The 22,062-nt window shown below is 39.4% G+C and overlaps 1 protein-coding gene across 1 annotated transcript; it reads left to right on the top strand.

The window, feature by feature from the left end:
* The first annotated feature begins 106 nt into the window (after window positions 1-106).
* LOC111875328 (golgin subfamily A member 3) lies at window positions 107-15,908 on the top strand. Its single transcript, XM_023871479.2, has 7 exons — window positions 107-190; window positions 513-706; window positions 3,698-3,893; window positions 4,357-8,108; window positions 11,941-12,219; window positions 13,777-14,019; window positions 15,015-15,908. Exons 2-7 carry the CDS (start codon window positions 575-577, stop codon window positions 15,300-15,302), a joined length of 4,890 nt encoding a protein of 1,629 aa, XP_023727247.1. The 5' UTR covers window positions 107-190; window positions 513-574; the 3' UTR covers window positions 15,303-15,908.
* The last annotated feature ends 6,154 nt before the right edge of the window (window positions 15,909-22,062 follow it).

Genomic DNA, 22,062 nt, shown 5'->3' on the forward strand with positions numbered 1-22,062 from the left:
TTCAATACTGACTAAATACAAAAGTCCTCCATAGCCGAGAGTACAATCGGTAAGAAGGTATGCTAACATATCATGTGAGAAGTGAACTATTGGGCGGGAGTGGGGAGGGGGCGTAGGTAGCCACGTAGAAGGATGGGTTTTGTCTAGTGTTGTGGGGGGCGTGATAAATAAGTGCAATCTTTTAACTGAGGTAAGTAGATCACATGAACATTATTAGTGGGTATTAAATTATGTATTAGGGCAGGAGTACGTGCATTGAAGTAATGATTTTGGATGTCCTATGATAAAACAGACAGCAGACGAAAATGACATATCACTGAAACTTTGCTTCGCATACATCCACGTCAAAAACATACTACCCTACAATAGTAACAGTATTTTCGTAACTGTATACGTATGCGACTGCTACAGTCATCGGAATATGTTTCGGCGGAGATGACTAAAAAAAGAAACAAAGTTAATCGCTTAGGATGGGTGAACAAATTAATGTCACATAAAACGTTTTGTTTCAGTATGATGTGTAAACATTTTCCATCACAGTGGAAAGCATGACAGAGTTCCCAGTCTCAAAATTATGGACAAATTTAACCTCAGTGTATATGTGGAACAACTAAATCATGAAGCTGACAGCACCATTGTAGATAAGTGGGAAGAAAACCAAGAACTGGCGTTGAATATTGTTATAGACCCAAACACAGAATTCAAGGTAATATTCGTTTTTTTGTATTATATCCCACCGTTCTTTGTTATATGACATTGTTACCTCATTATACTGAAATTTCGAGAACCATGTATACAGCCAGGTGTCTTTTGTATGTCATTCTTAAGCAGAATCAACACAGTGGCTTGCATGCAGCTGTCTCCCTTTACACAAATCAGTAATAATAATAATAATAATAATAATGATGATAATAATAATAAACTAGAATAGCCCTCTTTAATCTAGAACATTTTTTTGCCCCAAAACAATAAATATTAAAACTTCCTAAAAACCATCTTTGAAGAATGGAACTATTCCACCAGACACAAGAATTAACAGGAATAATAAAACAAAGTAGACTTATATATTATGCCCTTCTCCTCTGTTCTTATTGGTTGGTTTAGTGCTGCCAACCAATATCCATATCACGCCACCCTCTGCTTACTCTGTTTGCTGCTTGCTTTGTTTAATCTTCAGCTGCAAAGATGCAGTTTCACTATACAACATGGAATCACAGCCAAGAAATTAGTGTTCCCATCCTACTTCCTGGTTGCTGAAAGTCACTTTAGAATTGTGACATAAACTTGTAGCAGGTTCAGTAGGGTTGTTTGCATAAGTAAAGAGAGTTAAAACTGAAAGGAAACACAGTAGCACTGTGACTACAGCAGTTGTTTTGGCTGGTGATCACTTGCATAACTTTCTGATATGTTGAAAATTTGTTTGTGCATACAACAAACATAGGGCGATCAGTATGATAGTGATTAAAGGTTATGTGTGCTGAGATATCTTGTTTAAAATTCTGAATTCCATTGCTCTTGCAATGAGGCATACAGTGGTACAATGATTCAAGAGTGAGTTTGCATAACTAGGCTATGGGCTGAATGACTGAGGAATTTGGGTTCGATTCTAGGCAGAGGCAACAGTTTTATCTGTCATCTGTTTCATCCAGATGACTAGGGTCCAGACAGCCTCCTGCCCTGCAGGTATGAAGGGCTCTTTCCCTGGCGATGAAGCAGTTGGAGCATGAATCTAACTATCCTCATATAGTGCAGAGGTTAAATATCCACTCCCCCATATGTCTTCACAGTGTGCTTAATTAAGCATAGCGAGAACTGTACTTTTACTTTACAGAAGAAAAGAAGCTTACAGAAAGTGCATTCAGAGAGTCAGCTGTAAAAATCTGCAAGAATTAGTTCCTGCAGGGTCATGCATATCGAAACTTTGCAGAAAGTGGTGGACTGCGGGTTCAGTTTGTGACAGAAAGGAAAAATCCAACAGGAATGTGCTGATTGGAGATTGAGATGTGCAATTAGTTTCTCACTTTACACAATGGTGGCGATGTGGTGCCAAGAATCAGACACCCATTCATCCAGCCTTTGTCAAGCCACTCTTCTGACTGAGTTGGTTTATTTCATGTTTAACACAGGCATACCTAAAAGAAATTCAGTGATGAGACTGGGTCTCAACAGCTCATTCATCACTGAGGAAATTCTGTTACTAAAAACATCACGAGCTTTGTTATGGCAGTGTGGGAACAGTCTGTTTCTTATGAAGGCTGTTTGCTTGTATGGTGGGTGTGGATAACTATTGGTTTAGGATCATGACTACCACCACCTTTGGCATACAGTGTGTTGGAATGTAAACTGGACATTGCCAAAACAAAAAATCAGTTAATCAAGTAGACTGTATTTTGTTTTACAGCACTTATCTCACATTTTTTAACGTGGGTTTCATGTCGCCATGGCATGGTGCATCCTCAGGTTGCAGATGAGGAGATGGCCTCCAGATATGGAAGGTAGCTGCAAGTATTGAATAAGCCAAAAAGAGGTTGTCCTCCAGCTGGGGCAGGTTGAGCATGAGGCTGGTGACTCATCACCATAAATGACTGTTCCAAATAATTCACAGGCCCTCAGATTTTGTTGGATCCTCTGGCTGTCTAAAAACTTAAAAATTAAAATATATATTGAAACTATAATTTTGCTTATGGCTGTGTGTGGGTGTGAAACTTGATCTCTGACATTAAGGGAGGAACATAGACTGAGGATGTTTGTGAACAGGGTATTGAGGAGAATATTTGGACTGAAGAGGGATGAAATGATGAGTGGTTGGTGAAAACTGCATAATGAGGATCTTCATTTCTTGTATTCTTCATCAGATATAATTAGCACGATCAAGTCAAGACAGATGAGATGGCATGACTTGTAGCATGCATGGGGAGAAGAGGAATACATGTAGTGTTTCGGAGGGAAAGCCAGAAGGAAATATACCACTAGGAAGAACTAGATGTAGGTGGGAGGTAAGGTAAGGTAAAGCTATCCCTGTAACAGGCCATGGAGGCCCATAGGGTTGTGAGACATTATCTAGACAATCGGCTCATGTATGGTAGTAAGGTTGTCAGCCCTACGTGCCGGCCGCCCTTTACCCCCCAGGTAGATTCCTGGCTGAGTCGATCCCAGGACCATGGTGCGACTGGAAGGATTAGGTCAATTGAAAAATGTAAGCGGGAAGATAATGTTAAAGTGGATCTTAGAGAAATAGGATGGGGTGGTATGGACTGGATTTATCTGGCTCAGGATAGGGACCAGTGAAGAGCTATTGTGAAGCTGGTATGTTGGGAAATTCTTGAGTAGTTGAGCAGTTGGCAACTTATCAAGAAGAACTCATCTCCATGGAGTTGGTTAGTTTAGTGTTCATTTTTTAAACATTTAAGAAGTTGGGTTCTATACATATGGTTACATTCCCATCATGGAAAGAAATGGATTCATATTCATGCTGTAGCAAAACTGAAAATATTCGTAACAATTGGAAGTAGGCACCCAATTTGAAGGCCATTGGTGCATGATGCAAATAAATGAGTGGTGTAATTTCATGCCTGTGACATAGCTCTCATTTCTGATATTCCACGAACTTTTTTTTGGGGGGGGGAGTTAATATTAGGAGCTGTTCTTTCATTTGTTTGCTGTCATTTCTTTCATTGTTTTCTCCTTTTGTCTACAGTCTGCAGTGTCTGAGAAAAGTGCAGCTTCTCATAATCCTTCACACAGCTATGGTTTAGATATAGAATCAACAGATTTGGTGGAAGGGAAGGTGGTAACAGAACAACAGCCTACAGAGCAAAAGAATTTGGTGGCAGAATTGATTCAACAACTTCAGTTTGATTGCCTGAGCAGAGAACTTGAGGAGACTTTGGAAGGTATGTAAGTGATCATCCATTGGCCTTTCCAGCAGTGTGAGGCAGCAGGTAACCTAGCATTCTCCGTATTTGCACAAACATCCTCTCACATGTGTCCACTGTCCTTACTCTGTATAGCTCTATGGCTGCAAGAATTGTTACCATTTTCATCAACAACTTAATAGCACATACATGAGGACGTCTGCGCCCAAGTTACAGAGCAAGAGATTCCTTAAAGTCAGGGAATTTTGAGATCAGCTGAGGGAATAGTAACATTCAGGGAAGGTCCTCTTCCAGGATGTTTCGCAGATACAAGTTAGAAGCATTGCCCCTTGAGCCAAGTTGTTCTATATATTAGCACAGTTTGGTCTTAGGAACTGGAAAACTTCATCCCTTTATTTTAAAATTAGTTCTGTTTCTTAATATGGTTATTATGCTACCATATTCTTAAAAGTGTTTTAATAATTTCTTTCTTTAATCAAAGGTTTCAAAATTCGACAGAAAAGAAATATATCAGATTCTTCACATGTTGCAAAAGTGCATGTTTACTCTTCAACTCACTTGCCAACACAAGAAGAAAAGACTCACCATGAAGTGGATAATTCCGTTCTCATGATGCTCAATACCGAGACTTCTGTTAAAGCTGAACCTGTTAAGTTACTGAAATATCCATCAGACAGGATTACTGTGGTAACAGAAAAATGTTCATACCCAGTAAAGTCACCAGATTCTGGCCGTAGACCAAAGGCCCTAACAGGCAAAGACAACATACTTCCTGTGGCCCCAGGCAGTTATCTGAGTGCAGGATTGAGCCACGAATCCATCGTCACAGCAAGCATAGCTTCAGATCATGTTCCTTGTAAAAGCAACTTAACTTCAACCCAGAGCCCTAGCAGTATGGTTAGCGAGTTGAATTGCAGACTTGACCACCCGGTGACAGTGGCTGATCAATTGGCCTGGGAGTTCAGGAGGGCCAGGGATAGGTTGGACACTGCATCCAATATCTCTGGATGTTCTCGTTTTGAGTTAGATTCCAGTTATTCAGAAAAAGCTGAAACAATGTCAACTATCTCAGATGTTAGTGGGTATGAAGAAGAAATGTTTCGTATCAAGAGACTACTGCTTCTAGATTCTGCAGCAACACCAACACCATCTTCAGGGGAATATGAGAAAAGGAAAGATCAGAAGTCTTTCCCTGTCATGCTTAGGACTGAGACATTGCTAACTAAAGAGAATGCTGATATGCAGATCCACAGGCTTACTATTCAGCTTCAGAATGCCCAGGAGGAAAAAGAGAAATACAGAATTGAAGCATTAGAAGCAGAAACCAAAGTAGCTTTAGAGTGGCAAGAAAAATATCAAGAGGCTCTTCGACAGAAAGCTCACCTGGAAGGACGTCTTGAGACAGTTCAGGCTGAAATGACAACATTGGTTTCAGGGCAGAATGAGGTTTTGGGTCGTGCACAAACTCGCGAACAGGAGCTGAAATTGAAGACTGCTGCAGACAGCAAGGCAGCTTTACAGGAGATTGAGAAATTGGCCCTGGAGATAAACAGATTGCAACAAACAGTTCGGGAGGGAGACAGTCGGAGTCAAGATCTGGCTTTGCAGTTAGAACTTAGAGATTCAGAGATCACTCAGTTGAAGGGAGCTGTGCAAGCTACAGAGGATGCCAACGAGAAACTGAGAATTGAATTGCAAGAGTTGAAAATAGAAGCTGAATCTAAAGATGAATCAATCCAGAACCTTGAAAGTAAGATTTCAGACCAGCACGTAGAGTGTCAGTCTCTTCTTCAAGCTAAACTTAAGGCAGAGAATAACCTGACTAGCTTGAAGAATGAAATAGAAATGACAAGGAAGTCTGGATACTGGTACAGGGATCAGCTGCATGCATGTCAAGCAACCAGAATGAAAGTGCAGCAAGAGCTCATGGCAAGCCAAGCTGAAGTTGTGTCTCACAGTTGTCAGAATGAAAGAATGAAAGGAGAGATTGCAAAATTGCATCAGGCAGTTGAGACAACACAGTACAGGGCTGTGCGAGAGAAAGAGGCACTAATGCGAAAACTGGAAGTCATACAAGCTGACATGCTGGAGCGAGAGGCTACCATCTTTAGTCAGATTCATAATGAATCCACTGTGGACACAGTCAACAATATTGCAGCAAAGTTAAAGATGGCAGAGGAAGAGAAGGCCAGACTGTTAAGTTTATCAGACACAGCAGTTCAAGAACTTAAGGAAGAAGTTGCACATCTGAAAAATGAAATGCAAACAAAAGAAACAGCTTTAGATGCTGCAGGAACAGAAAATGCACAGCTGATGACAAGGATGACAATGTTACAGAAAACACTGAATGAAAAGGAGTTGGCATTGCAGCTTCTTGAGAACAAATATAAAAATATTGAAATGTCATATAATCATCTTGTAGAAAATTTGAAATTGAAGGAGCAAACACTGCTTGAATTGAAGAATGAAAAGGTGGCAGTTGAAGTTGCACTAGCAGCAGCAGGAAGGGAGAAGACAGAAGTTGACATGGCTGTTAGCAAGCTGAAGGATGACTTTGCTCGAATAACTACAAGCTACCAGGTAATGAAAGCAGAACTTAGAGAGAAAGAGAAACAAATTACAAATTTGAAAGCAGACATAAATGAAGTCCAAAGGGAGAATAAGAGTCACATAGAGAAAATGAATGAACTTGAGAAATTTGAAGAGGCATACAAAAGATTGCAGAGCAGAATATCACAAACACAGGCACTGGAACAGCAGACAGAGGACATGTCAAAAGCTAACATGGAGCTAAAGTTAAAAGTAAATGAGTTAAAAGAAGCACACAGTTATGTTAAACAGCAGATGTCAGTGATGAGGGAGACCATAGCAGTGCGTGAAGAGCAACTTCTGAACCAAACTCACATTTTTGAAGTGCACAGTGAAGAACTAAAAGCCAAAGAACAGTCTCTGGCTGAGTTAGGTAATGAAAAGGCTGCTCATGAGGAACATGTTAGGAGGCTCCAGGCAAAGATTCAAGAGCTGGTGACTCAAAATGAGAAACTAGAAGCCGAAACAGCCTCTGTCCAGAAACAACTATCGAGTGCCAGTAGTGCCATTGAACAGTTCAATCTGCTGTGCAGGAGGTCTGAGGAAGAGAAGAGTCTGCTCAAGAAGCAAATAAAGAAAATGGTAGAGGAACATGGGGCTCCTAGAACTCCCCAAAATGTAGCTGCAGAAAGTGCATGTCCATCTCCTGAAATGTTACGAGCTATCCAAAAGCCCTTATCTTCACATGAAAATGGATGCATTCAGACCAAGTTGTGTGATTTGTATGGACTGCTGCAGAATATTGAGTCCAAATTAACTTCACTATTGTCAGAAGGATGTGACACACAGGAGAAGGACTTCCAGAAACAACAAGTAAATATAACACCCATTAACAGTGTAAATGAATTTGATTCATTTGAGTCAGTGCTTATAAATATAAGCGATTCTATAAGTAAGGTTCTGGAATGGCGAGACAAACTCGTGATGGAAATGGAAACAGAGAAACAGTCAAATGAAGCACTTAGAAATGAACTTTCTGATTTGAAACAAGGGACTGGGGTAAACATCCTCAATGGGGAAAAACTAAACAAGGTATCATATGATGCTCAGGCAGAGAAAGTAAACACTGAAAGCATTGGTTCCCAGACTGTGAATAATGACATCTTGAATTACAAAGAACAGATTGATGCATTCCAGAAAGAAATCACCAAATTAAAGGGCTGTCTGAAAATGAGCGATATTGAGCATTGTGAGAGACGTCATAAATACGAGTCCAATGTTCGAACACTGTTAAAGAAAGTAAAGGAGCACATGCGAGGAAGGAAACGTATGGAGCAGGCACTGGAAGAACTTCGTGGAAAGACTGAGGAGAATATGGAATTGTTTACCCTAAATTGTGAATTGAGCAAACTGCAAGCAGAATTGGAGGTTAGTAAGAAGAGTTGTGAAGAGCAGAAAAGAATTGCAAATAGAAACCAGGAAGCACTGTTGGTACTGGAGAAGGAACAAGGCAAACTTGCCCAGAGTTGCAGCATTTCAAGGGAGAAGTTGCCTGCAGAACCAGAGAGCGAGGAAGTGGCTTTCAGTAATGAGTTTGACCAGAAGGCTCGGGAGCTACAGTTACTTCAGACCCAGGGCAGGATTACTGAACTAGAGGAGGAAGTTCGGAAGTCTCACATTATCATCAAAGAGCTACGGAAAGAGGTAAGTAAATTACGTTACTTGGGCTATACAATGTTTGTCACTGTTGCTTGCAGAAAAACTGTCGGTGTATTTTCAGGTATTATTTACAAAGTAAAAAGGAAAAACCATATGTAGACGTCTTGTCTATGGACTTCCCTGTTGTGTATCAGTTTGTAGACCACTGAATAGATTTCCTTAAAATTACAAGTGGAAGACTTGCAGCAAAAGTTGCCAGGCAGTTTCAATTCATCCATACTGACCCATAATGTAATCTGGTTTACATAGAGCAATAGCAGTGTATTTCATAAATTGTTTCACAGATTTTGTTGCAATTCTGCATGGGAGGCTTGCATCAGAAGCTGCTGGTCAGTTCTGACTTCCAGGCTTATTGGTCCTTAATAAAGCCTGGTTTGTATATGTCTGTAAATGTATATCACATAAACCATTTCACACATTTTATTGAAATTTGATATAGGAAACTTCAGTATTTTTCATTTCATCTTGTCATTTTATGTGCTACATTATGTACATCAGTATATGCTGCAGGCACAGCATTATCCATTGTCTGGAGTATGTTTGACGTATGTGGTGCTGTGGATCGTACTTCTCATGTCTTCTGACAATTGGATATCATTATTCCCACTTGATATTGATCTATATTTTGCCCATTATTATTGTTATTTCTGCTTTCTATGGCAGCAGCAGAGCTGTTAATGAGATCTAAAAGTTTGTGATGATGGTACATTAGTAGAAATATTATGTTTCTGGACTTTATCCATTGTCCTATTTTTATGTAAGACATCATCCTGTTTATATTTGAAACAGAGTTTTTCAGGGACTGGATTTTGTCTCTGTCTTCAGGTAAAACCTACTCATTTGGGCCCAATTGATAGAGCTAGTTCCTATCTCTGGGCACCTATACCAGCACTGAGATAGGGTTGTTGTTAACCTCAACCAATTTCCTTATTCAGATCGCACTAGAAACTGTTTGAAAACTTGGTCTGTTGTCCCATCCATCCTTCACAGATTTTATATATTCTCTTTGCACTCTGCAGTAGTATTATGTATTGCTAATTATCTTGTTGGTATAATTGTATGTGTAACATTGTATCTATTTATCTGAGGTATTCAGTTTAGATTTTAACTATGGTTGAATTGAGGTTTCTGTGATTTTATCTGTGATTGTCTTGTGACTGTTGTTTGACAAGTTTTATATTCAGTGCCAGTTGCACACTTGTGAATACTCTGAAACGCTGATGTATGTATGTATGTATGTGTGGGAACATCCCACAGTATCACACATTTTCTGCAACACACACCCTTCACATCACTTTTCACCATCACGCGCGCTAACCAATCAAATTGCTCCAAACATTCGCATTTATACTGCGCTTGCTGCTAGCCCCGCATCTACATCATCACGCGTGCTAGCCAATCAGCGCCCTGCAAATTCTTCCTCCTCAATTTCAAGTTTCGCTCTGGCCACCGAGCAGTGTATAAAAAGGAGCAGCCGCAAACCAGCATCATCAGTCTGACTTCAGTCTTCGATCAAGCCACACTCAAGCAACATCAGCCAGCAGGCTTCGTTGCCAGCGCTCGGTCTTCGGAGGCATCGGCAGGCTGCACCAGGCACGACTGCCTCGGCCCTCCGGCTCTCACACCCGACTCACTGGGGCACCTCGCCTGGACTCGCCGGTGATTGTGTCCCTGTCCGATGCACTGGGCATCTGGCGTAGCCACTGCCTCATCACTCCTACGACCACGCTGTGCAACCACACAACTTCAACTCACCTGCCGCACGGCGATCAAGCAACCTCCAGCAACCGCCGCGCTGTGGCCAGTCAAATTACCGCAACTAACCTCTCTCCCTACTGGCGCGCGCCGCTACTCATCACGACATGGACCATAACAGATCCACAACTTCAGAAGACCCAGTAGAACAGCAAGACCTCCAAAAGTGAAAAAGTGCAATCTATAATTAATTGAACTTTAATTCATGAACGTTAATCAATAACATAATTAAACTAGTTAAAGTGAACTTGACGCAGTGATGAACGTAAGTAGGAAGTGACTGAATACAAGTGAAAGTGATAGCATAACTAGTGACCTGAATTGAAATTCGATTCGCAAACTTTAAAAATTTTTTAAAAATTTTAAATTTAAATTTTAACTTTTGACATTTAGAAAAATTTTAACTTGTGTTTTATGAGAGAGCTTGATATATTATTGAGTGTGAGCCTGAATAAAATACAGGATCGAATAGTGAGAAGACGAATGTGATTGCGTGTAATTATACAGCTGTGTTCGTACACCTGAGGATGACCTCTTGAGGTCGAAACATGTAGTGTAATAATAATAATAAAAATATGTTGTGTGGTCGATAAAATTGCCTCTAATATTGATTAAATACACAGCAGGATACAAGAAACAATTATTAAAGTTCATCATAGACTGTAGCACCTACAGAGTAATATTAGTAGTGTCCACTTTTTGGATACCTTATTTTGACCCTATAATATTGCATGTTGTATATTTACATGAAATATTGTCACTTGGAAGGAAGAATATAAGTTGGGGGTGTCTGAGAACTGACAGCATAGGAAGATATTTGGTAAATAAAATACCAGACATACTTACTTAATAAAGCACTTCATAATTTCAGCTCTCTGCTTTATATTGTTGCGTGAAAAGCAATAGGAATGGATTTGGCAGGATACATAACATGCATAGTGGAGTTCAGAAATGCCCATAATATTGTGACATGTTGACCCCTACCTCCCCAGCTGCACGTAGCGGTAACGTAACGCTCGTGTAATAGGCGAGTAATCACCCCGCATCCTGGCAGCTATGCGCGGTGACGTCACGAGCGGAGCCGAAGAGAGCCGAGCGGAGCCGAAGATAGCCGAGCCCCCGTAACCTGGTAACTATGCAAGGCGAGTCAACAGCGGTGACGTAACAGGATGACGTGGCACTCATTATGCAACAGGCAAGCACTGCAGCTATATAAGTGAGCTGCACAGCTGGTACCAGTCAGTTGTACTGAGTCAGTCAGTGAGTCCTGGAGCTACCGCCGAGTTAGCCAGCAACTAGTCAGTTGTATTCTGGCATTTGGAGTGTACTAATTGTGATACTGCAGATAGCAGTAACCGTAAATCTGTAATTTGGGTGATTGTAAGTGCGAATGTGAAATAAAATTCGCTATACAAAATACGGCGTGAAGTTATTTGTCGCGATATACGCCCGATACGCGACAATATTTTGATTGGAAAATTTCAAGGGAAGAGACCTTGTTGACACAAGTGTAGATCATAGGGTGTGTGAGAGTATGCAGACTTAGCCGACACAGGTTAGGGCACAGTGGTGGGAATCTGTGAATGTGCTGATGAATGTTGTTTTCTATATAAAGGAAGAGAATTTCTTGACCAACTGAATATTTGTCAGCTGCTCAAGAAGATTCTGTAGCCATTCTATGGAGCTTCTTAAAAAAAAAAAAAGATAAATTTGTCCCTATGCTTAACTAATTAAGCACTATGCCATGAAGATATACTGGGGAGTGGAAGTATAGATCCACGCATTCATAACCTTTGCACTAGTTGGAGGTGAGTTCAGCTTTTTTGCATTTCTAATTAAGATCACTTAATACCAGTACTGTACATTTGTTATTTGGTCAGCAAGAAGAGTCTTTGTACAATCTGATACTCAGTACATGTATGCACTCAAGCACTCATGCTTACACACAGCCACACACATTCTCTCTCCCTCTCTCTCTCTCATCTTAAAGAAATGTTCAGTTAGTGCACAATGACCGTAGTTGTGGCTTCGTCTAATCTGTTAAAAAACTTAAATGTTACAGATCTTTACTGAGAAGTGTGAGACTTCACAGTTGAGAAAGCAGTTGGCTAGCGTGCAGATGGGACTGGAAACAGCCAATGACATGCTGGATACAAAAAAGGTAGATCTTGGCCGGACAGAATCCCTGTGCTGTGTGCTACGAACTAACATCTCTCACCTTAAGAAGCAACTGGAAACAGAGCAACAAGCGCATGAAGAATGTAAGCTGGAAGTTGAAAAACTGCGTGAAGACTTGGAGGAGACAAGAGCAAAGGACCCAGTTCTGGCTGATCAGATCAAGGTACTGATATCTCTTTCTTTTCTTAGAAGTGCTATGCTGCTCTCACAATAATTATCTTTAAGAGCAGTTCTGCTGGAAGGATGTTGACAGATACCAGAATTCCTTTATTGGGTGTGACAGTAACTTTGTTGTATTTGGCACATCACAGTTTTGTTTTTAAGTGTGTAAAGGTAAAATTGTCCCTGTGCATAATTAATTAAGCACCATGAAGACATGTAGGGGAGTGGAGGTGTAGCTTCACCATTCTTGACCTCTGTACTAAATGGAGGTGAGTATGTTTCTAAGAATGTATGGAAGTATATTTAAATCTTCAGACTGTGAACAATATTGGAGTTAACTAAAGTAAAGATTTCTAACTTGAATATCTTCTAATTACCAGACATGTAGGGGTTGTGACTGTTAGATGGGGCTTTGGATGGGATGATTGGATTTGTTGACACCTTATACACAGCACTTTGAACTACACATAATTACAGTGCTATCGCTATTTCTACTCTGTTACATCCGCTATTGTTCTCGGTCTTCACTACTTGTGTCCTGGCAATGGATCCTTAAAGTCTCACTGTCACTTCAAATCACACATGAATTCTTCTTTGCGTGGCCTAATTCATTTCTTGCCATTTCTTCTCAGTTATTCTGCCAACTGCCAACTCCAGAGACTCTCCAAATTCCCTGCTGCAACTGCCAACTCCGGAACAGAACTCAAGTCTCTGCTGCAATTGTCAACTCCAGAATTTAACTCATTTCTATCTCTAGCTCTGCGAGATCCTCATTATATAGCCTCAGGGAGACCCCCACAGAAAACACTGCTTCCTTTATTGTTGCATGTCGGTTCACTGCTGCAGAGATATGTTTACCATACCATTGTGTAACAATGCACACAGCGTGAACCACTCTCCTGTTATTGCCTGTGTTCGCTTCTGTGGGAATGTGTTTACCAAGCTGTTGCCTAGAAATGAACCATTTCATCTTTCAGGCATCATGTCACAGTACAGGTTTCATTTGCAAGCTGGTGCTTGACAATAAGAATATAAGGTGCATGAAATCCTGCTGAGGTTCATATGTTGTGACACAGTTTTATTGGTTTCTTATTTGTCTTCCCAATATGTATTGATAAGGAATATTTCTGGTATACTAATGTTATAAGTCTGTAAAATTATAAGATAAAGTCTGATATGGTATGTACACTAATGGAATGGCTTTGCCAAAAACTTGTTATGCTTACAGTTTTGTTGTTTTTTCAAGAAATTGTATAAGATCCATATGACAATGGTCTTATGACCAAAATACATTGTGCAAATAATTATATCATTATACAACTGTGGTTTTGAGATGGTATTTGAAATCTCTGTGTTCAGATGCTCATTGTGTTGCTGAAATTAGTTGAGTGCTCTCACAGTTGTTATAAGTTGTTTCAGAAATCTTACAGCCTATGATGAATGGATGCCGCAGCTTTAACTCTTTAATGGCTGTTACTTCAGTATTTTAATGTTGCCATACCTCATCACCTTTTTACTATGAATGTATTGTGTGTACATAAAATTATTTTGGTCTCAGATGCTGAGCTACCATTTGCACCAGAAATCACAGGAAGCAGCTGGCCTAGAAGATAAAATAAAATTGTCAGAAGAACGATGGCTGTCAACTGAGACTGGCTTGCAGCAAAGCATGAGTGCCTTACAGGATGAACTTAACTCACTGCGTGTGGAGCTCGACTTAGTCCGCAGCGATAAGTTCATGTCGCAGACTCAGGTAGCAGAGTTAAGAGCAGCCCTTCATTCCAGTGTCGAGCAAAACAAGGTACATAATTGTTGTTGTTGTAATAATAATAATAATATAATAATGATAATAACAACAACAACAATGTATTACTCTCTCTACCTCATAGCATTGCTTGAATTTTTATTTGTGATTTCATATTTCTCATGGTGCTCTTATCAGGTTAATGACCTTCTAGGATCTGCATTTCCTCTGTTGAAAAATAGAACCTAGTTCTGTCTGTGCTATCATATACTGCTTTAAAGTCAATGAATAGGCATATTTCAGTTCAGATTTTCTTACATTTTTTTGAGTATCTGATAAAAGGTAAAGATATTCCTGTAACAGGCCATGGAAGCCCATGGAGTTGTGAGATGTCGAGGCTGCCACAGTTGGCTCACAGACGGTGCTGAGGTTGTCAGCCTTACACACCTATTGCCCTTTACCCCCAGGAAGATTCCTGGTACTCATTTTTGTTGGAGGCTGAGTTGACCTCAGGGTTATTGTGGCTGGAAGGATGAGGCCAATTGGATAATCTAGTGACCTTGTCAGGAATCAAACCTGCGACCTTCTGGCTTGTAGTATAGTGCCTCAACCAACTATGCCACTGCATGTCCCTCTTGAATATCTGGAATAATATTATCGTTTATTCTTGAACATCAGTTAATTAATCATGAAATACTTATTTCTGATGTAATACCTTTAAAAGCACCATCCACTAAACAGTGAATATCATCTACTGTCCCATGGATCTGAGTGACCACATTGCATGCAGGCTGCATGTATAACCTGTGTCCTTTCCCCACTTACTTTGACCCTGAAGATCATAGCATCATGTTCCTCTGACACACTGGTATTCTCCCACAAGACTAATCTTGATAAGCTAGTTTTGTTTGAAACCCTTCCCAGTGTGATTAGCTTCACAACGGGAGCTCTGTATCTATGCTAAATGAATTCATTTGGTAAAAAAAAGCACTCCACTCATCATGACCCTGACCATGTCTACATTAAGCACAACACATCATTTCTTTGTCTAGGTACTGCGACTAAAGTTGGAGACTTTTGGCTGTGAGAACAAAGACAGGCTTCCAGATTTGACATCAAGTCTTCCACTGGCACCATTGAAATATGATGAGACCCAGATTGCCGAATTATTGCATCAGAGTACTGTACTGCCACACAATAAGCCTTTAAGTAATTTGCAGTCTTGTCTGGACTTACTTAAACAGGAAATGGCAACACTGCAGAGGCAATTATCTGCTAAAACTTCAGTTAGAGATCAGATAGACAGCAAAACTGAACACTCAGTTGTGAAAAATGTATAAGTGTGGAATATGTTACTGATGTAGTAAAGCATGAACACATCCGATATTGTTATTTAAAATTAGGTATTATGGTATTATGAATGTAAAGAAAGTCTTCCTTACTTTTTGAAGTCAGTCATCCAAAAATTACAGATTTTTATGTAACAGTTATATGAACAGTGTTATACCAAAAGTTGAACAAAATTGTGGGTGACAGTTCCATAGTAGCACTGCTTGTCACATAGCAGAAACTAAATCAATTAAAAAAAAAATTGTTGATGATGTTAATATTGCAGTGCTTGAGTGGAAGCAGTCTTTTATCTCTTTCTCTGTGTGACAAGGAGTCCGTCATCTGCCATCTTGTTTTAATCCATTTATATTAACTGTATTTTTTAAGGAATTCCAGAACATCTCCAGATAGTTATCAGAACTCTCAGAAGCATTGGCAGATTTTTAAGACTGTAGTAGGACATTGTTACAGCTGTTTATGGCTGCATGTGAGCATTTCACCTTTTCAAATTGGGACTGACGGATAGACCTATTTGTGAAATGTGCCACACACATCCTATGTGATTGTGAGGCCATACCTTAGTTAGTTATTGGAGAGGGTGGGTTTCCCCATGCACTGAGACCTGTATTGGTCCATTGTGCTTCCCTCTATGATTTCTACCAGTCTCTATATCCTACCAGTACTAGTGCTTACCATCAGTCCCGCCCAGCCAGCGAAACTGGCTCTACTAGCTGAGAGGTGTCTGTAATGCTTCCCCCATCTACCAGAGGTATTAGAGACTGCTGTTGGGTGGGAAACATCCGTTAATTTGGCTCAGTGACCTCCTTTGGAGGTATGAGGTTCTTTTACGTGCCGTAAAGCTACGACACAGGACCCACGGCTTAAAGTCCCTCCCGGAGGACTTGTTCCCTGAATTTTTCCACCCTTAAAAATTCGACGACCTCCGCCGGGTATTTGAACCCGTGTACTACGAGTCATGAGGTGGGAATGTTGCCTCTAGACTACTGAGGCCGCTGAGGCCGTACCTTACTTAAGATTTAATCACTTGGGCCCATTTTTTATGGAACCAAGTGACTAATATGACGTCCCTATACACAGAGTCCTGCATTTCATTCAAATGATTTATAAAGGAATAACTAGAAGGGGTAGTGCAAGGACTGGATAATTGTGACCCACTCTTTATGCATTTATTCATTTAACACAGTAGAAGATGATGTTGCCTGCTTAAGTTCAAGGACTTCATTCAAAGCATTTGTATTGCAGTAAGGATGGCTATATCATCTTCATATGCCAGTACCTGCCGTGTTCTATTGACATTTGTGCTGCTTGGGTTCACATGTATTTCTCTAAGAACATTTTCCAAAAGGACAGTGGAGAGAATGTATCCATCTCATGCCTGTATTAGTCATGAAGCTGTCTGAGAGCTTGTTTTGAATTTTAACTTTGTTGTATGTCGTTTCAAGGGTCACATTAGTGAGACTATTAGTTTAGATGGAATTCTGAATTCTCCTATAGCTTAATGCTAGCAAAAGCTTGTCTAAAAGCTATATAGAGCTGGTGGATATGTATATTTTGCTTGTAGCATTTTTCCAGGACTTGCTGTATTGTGAACACGTGAACCATTATGGAACATCTTTTGTGGAAGCCACACTGGTATTAACCTAGTATGTTCTCAGCAAAGGGTTCAATATAGTTGGCGAGGATGGTGCTAAAACTCTTATAGGTGATAATTTAGAAGGGATATGCATCTATAGTTGTTGCATGTTAACTTGCTACCCTTCTTGTGTATAGGACAGTTTGTGGCTGTTCTTCAATCTTCAGAAAAGTCTTTAGTGTTCCAGAGTATTCGGATCAACTCATAAATTTCTTTCCACAATTTCTGTCCTCCAATCTTAATAAATTTGGCACTAATGACATCTTCGCTTGGGGCTCTTCTCTATTTAAGGTTCCTGATCACATCTTATCTCTTGGTTATATTTTTTCTAGTTCTGGGCCAAAATAAATGTTATCACTGGCTTCTGAGTTTCTAATAACATTAGAGTTGAGGTGTTTAGTACCTCTGCATTGCCAGCAACTAGATTTCCCAGCTTGTCTTGGCACATGTTTGTCCTCAGTTTGAAGCCATGTTTAATGTTAAAAATGCTTTTATAGTACTTTCTCATTCCGTTTCTTTCAAATTTATCCTGAAGATCTTGCAGCAAGTTTTCCTAAAACAGTTTCTTCTTCCTATGACACATATTCTTTGCCCCATTTCTAGCTATACTATATTCCTCCATTGTTTTGACAGCTGTTCTCTCGAACATTTCTAGCTTCTTGCCCAATAGTGATCTTTTCTTCCCATTCATCATCAAACCATGACAGTTGTTTCTTTTGTTCTTCAAAACCTAGATTTTTTCAGCTGATGTTTTATATTTTCCTTAATTTTTTTTTTCACCATGAGTTAACATTTCTGTTCCCATCCATACATACTTCATCCGAATAGTTACTATAGGATTCTGACGATGGTTTATAACACACAGAGATAGTGGGTTTTCAGACTTTATCCATTGTCCTGGTTTTAAGATAACTAAGAAAAACACGACGTTTCGGAAACAGATCCAGTTTCCGAAACGTTGTGTTTTTCTTAGTTATCTTAAAACCAGGACAGTGGATAAAGTCCGAAAACCTAATATCTCTATACTTCATCCAGTTTCTCATTTACTATTACCTTATATTCCCAGGAAGTTGTAGTCTTCTGGAGTTTGTCAGCGTTGAACTTAAAGTTTCCTCTGTCCAGTGGTTTTGTTAACTACTGATAATCGAGATCTGTATTTTAGTTTTACTATAAAGTGATGAGTTACAAACAGTGGCTCTGTAGGATCGTACATCAGTTATGATGCTTGCATGTCGTGCATCTATCATAACATGGTCGATTTGATTTCTTGTTCAACCATCGGGAGATATCCACATTTCCTTATGGACACTTTTATGTGGAAGCATCATACTATTTATAACTGAATTCCTGGTGACTGCAAAATTGGTCATTATTATTCCTTTGTTATTAAATTCATCCTACATATGGTACTCTAGGTTCTTTACCTACCTTCGCATTCATATCCCCCATAATAAATTTGATGTCATGTTTTGGGACTCGCAAGTATAACTGGTCTAGCTCATCATAGAATACACTTTGAATTTCTTCTTCTTTATCCTCTGTGGGCACATGTGCACATATTACACTGTTAAAGAGTCTTCCCTTCATATGGAGATGGCATAAACACTTGTGGTTCAAACTTCATTACATGTTGTTTCAGCTTCTTATGTACAAAGAATCCAGCATAAAAATGTTCCCTGCTCCAGAACTCCACTATAACAGATTGTGTAATCTTCACTATAAAACACGTTATTACCTCTCCATTCTATCATTTGTATGGCAGCAGTTATAATACCATACTTCTTTGGCTTACCAATCAAATTCCTCATTGCTTCAGTTTGGTTTAAAATTCTCACATTCCAGGAAGCCATAATCCAATCACATTTCCTTTTCTCGCAGGATCATCTTAAAACAGCCCGGCAGGATTTGTTGGGTTTTTGAACAAGTAATGTTTTCTGGGGAGAGGTTGTTAGCCTTTACCCAATCCCCTTAACTTAGGAGGACCAGTGTTTTTCTGTCAGGGTGTACCCCTTTAGGGGAGTTGGCACCACCCCACCTAAAGAGCCCCCCCCACCCTCAGTTTTCCTATAGGGGTTTTCTTTCCCTTATTCAGAGTCCAATTTGAAGGCAGCGGACACTCGTCTTTCACCCCACTCTGTCTGCCACTCGCTCTCATCCTGGAATATGTTGGCCAGGGGTCACCATGAAGTGGGGGAGCTAGGATTTGCTGGCAGAGCCCTACTTAACAGGTGGCATTTTGGTACTTAATGGTGTGCATCTACTGGCATCAATGCGCCCCACCAGAGCCATTTACCAGCCTTTAACCCTATTTTTAAATAATGCTTTCAAATTGCCCAGTATTTTCATAATTATTTCAATATCCTTGTATTATAAATAGGGCATTTCATTTTTAGGTCAACTGTGACTTCCTCCACCAAAACTATTATTCATGCCCAGCTCCTACACACATGCTGCTATTCATTATTTTTAATTGTTCAGGGATGAAATGGGGGCACATGGTAGCATAGTTGAGGCACTGTGCTACAAGCTGGAAGGTTGCAGGTTCGATTCCGATCTCAATGGATTTTCCAATTGACCTAACTCTTCCAGCTGCACTATGGCCCTGGGGTCACCTCAGCCTCTAACAGAAATGAGTACCAGGAATCTTTCTGGGGAGTAAAGTGCAGCTAGCATGTAAGGCTTATAACCTCACCACCATCTGTGAGCCGATTGTTTAGAAAATGTGAGAGCCTAACATCTCACAACCCTATGAGCCACCACAGCTTGTCACAGGGATACCTTTACCTTTATCTGGTGCCCGACTCTGTGCAGAGCAAATTGTCTGGTAACAGTTGTACAGTAGACAAATTTCTACTGCTTTCGCATTAAGAAGTACCCCTACCACATTACTGCTTCCCTTCACCTTCTCCTTTGGTGCATGACCATACACCATCACTTGTTGCATGGGGTATACAGTTTGAGGTTTTAGGGCACTGACTGTGAAGATTACTGTTCTGGGATATGACAGAGTAGTTTGGCATGTAGGTTCCTCCAAATGTTGATACCTTTTTACCACTCTACATGGTGTCATCCCAGAAGACAGCAGTCTCCCAATGAGGTGAACTTGTATGTAATTTTTGTATCATTTGCTGTCAACAGTTTTTAGTTTGTATGGAGAAAGTGGTGCCAATATTATTTTGGTTTATTTATGAAAGTTGTCTAGTCAGAAAATTATAATTTTGGATCAGTATCATACATACAAAGTGTCATTTACAATGGCCGATGGTAATTTTATAAAAGATAGATATGTTTTCCTTCAGGAACTTTATGGAATGGTGTTATATTATCATCTATACGTGTTTATTCTGAATCTTCATTTAAAGTATGTGAAATAAATATATTTTATTATCAGAACTGACTTGTTTTTACTTTATTTTCACATTCAGAGGCCTTCATTCATTTCCATCTGTTAGTGGATATAGGAATTAGGTATCTGACATTTTTTTGCATTTGCATAGCGTACAAGCTTTATAAATGCATTAAAACTGGAATGAAAGTTCTGCATTTATGTACATATCTAGGCATCCATTTGTATTTAGACTAATTCAGAGGAAAGTTGAATGTACTAACAGAGTGGAAAGTCAGGTACATTAGTAACAGTTACTATATTGTAACATATGAATTCATATAAAGCACAATTCAGTAGTTTGAAAATGTTTGTTAATTTGTATTGCCTGATAGTGGCTTTATAGGCCAAAACATGTGTTTATTTTTTATTTATTTATTTATTTATTTATTCACTTCACATCCATGGATCATTATACATGACATGGGACAAGTCAAAACATGTAGCACATGGTCATACTATAAAGACCAGTAAACTCATTATACACATTAAATGTGAATGAGATTCTGATAGTTGTTGTGTTGAGATGGAAACAAAATGAAGTTTTATAGAAAACACAACAGGATTCATTCCTTAAAAATCTTAGCAAGTTACATTTGACATTTTGTGCAGAAATGCGTGTAGGTCTTCATCTAAAGTATTGTTATTCTCTGATTATAACCAAATATTTGAATGTGTTGACAAATTTTAGTAGAACTCCCAAATATCAAATTTATCGAGTCCATTCGGTAGTTCTCAAGTTTCTAAGTGTGGGTAGATGATCAGATTGATGTGGCAAAGCAGAAAGGCATGTTTATGTAACCTCTTGTTGCAAGTGTGCCAGAAAAGATGATAATTCATACTCGCTGAGTTAGGTGAAAGGCTGAAATACACACTAAATTCATCCTGTTACATTTATCTTATGATCCTGCATGAGCAACTATTTTCGGAATTTTAAATGGTAAAAGACATTTTAAAGAGCCTGTCATTTTGACATGTTATTTTTTCATTTCACCATTTGAGGGCAACATGAGCAGTAAACAGTGTAACCATGGCCTGATGGGATTATTCTAATCTTCCACACAAAATGTTGTGTTGTCAGCATTTTTACTTCATATTATGGAGTTATGAATCTCAGCCCAGAGATGACATATTTGAGGTTTACTATATAATATTCCTTCTCCACACAAATGCTGGGCTCATAAAGAGGTTACATCCACTTCATTCTGCATTGCTTCAAATTCATCATTCACAGTCATCCTAACATTTTACCCTACAAGACCCACATTCAACCTTTATTGGGTGATTATAGGATTTTAAATCCCTTGGTATTACAGTGCTGGTAGCCAAACTTCAACTCAGAGATGACAGTCTTGGCACTGAAGAAATGCAGCATTCATCCTGCTGGATTGTGTGCAAATGCTACTACATCACCACAACACAGTGTATACCTTCTGATTCAGAATGTGCTTATGAAGCAAGCCTCTTGCCTTAACCTAATGCTGAGGATGAGAGCTAGCCTTACCTCCATACTTATATATATATAAATAAAACTTCACATTGTTAACTTTATATGTAGTAAAATATATGATTTCAGAATATATTTTTAGACCTGATTATTTCAGTTTATCTTTGTGAATATTACTTAAAATCACTGTAATATTAGGAAGCTAGAATCTCTTATGTCATATTGTATTAACAATACAAAAGATTCTGTTTATTTATATTATTTTATTTATATACACAGCTTCAA

This window comes from Cryptotermes secundus, unplaced genomic scaffold, assembly GCF_002891405.2.
Source record: "Cryptotermes secundus unplaced genomic scaffold, Csec_1.0 scaffold1789, whole genome shotgun sequence".
NCBI lineage: Eukaryota > Metazoa > Arthropoda > Insecta > Blattodea > Kalotermitidae > Cryptotermes > Cryptotermes secundus.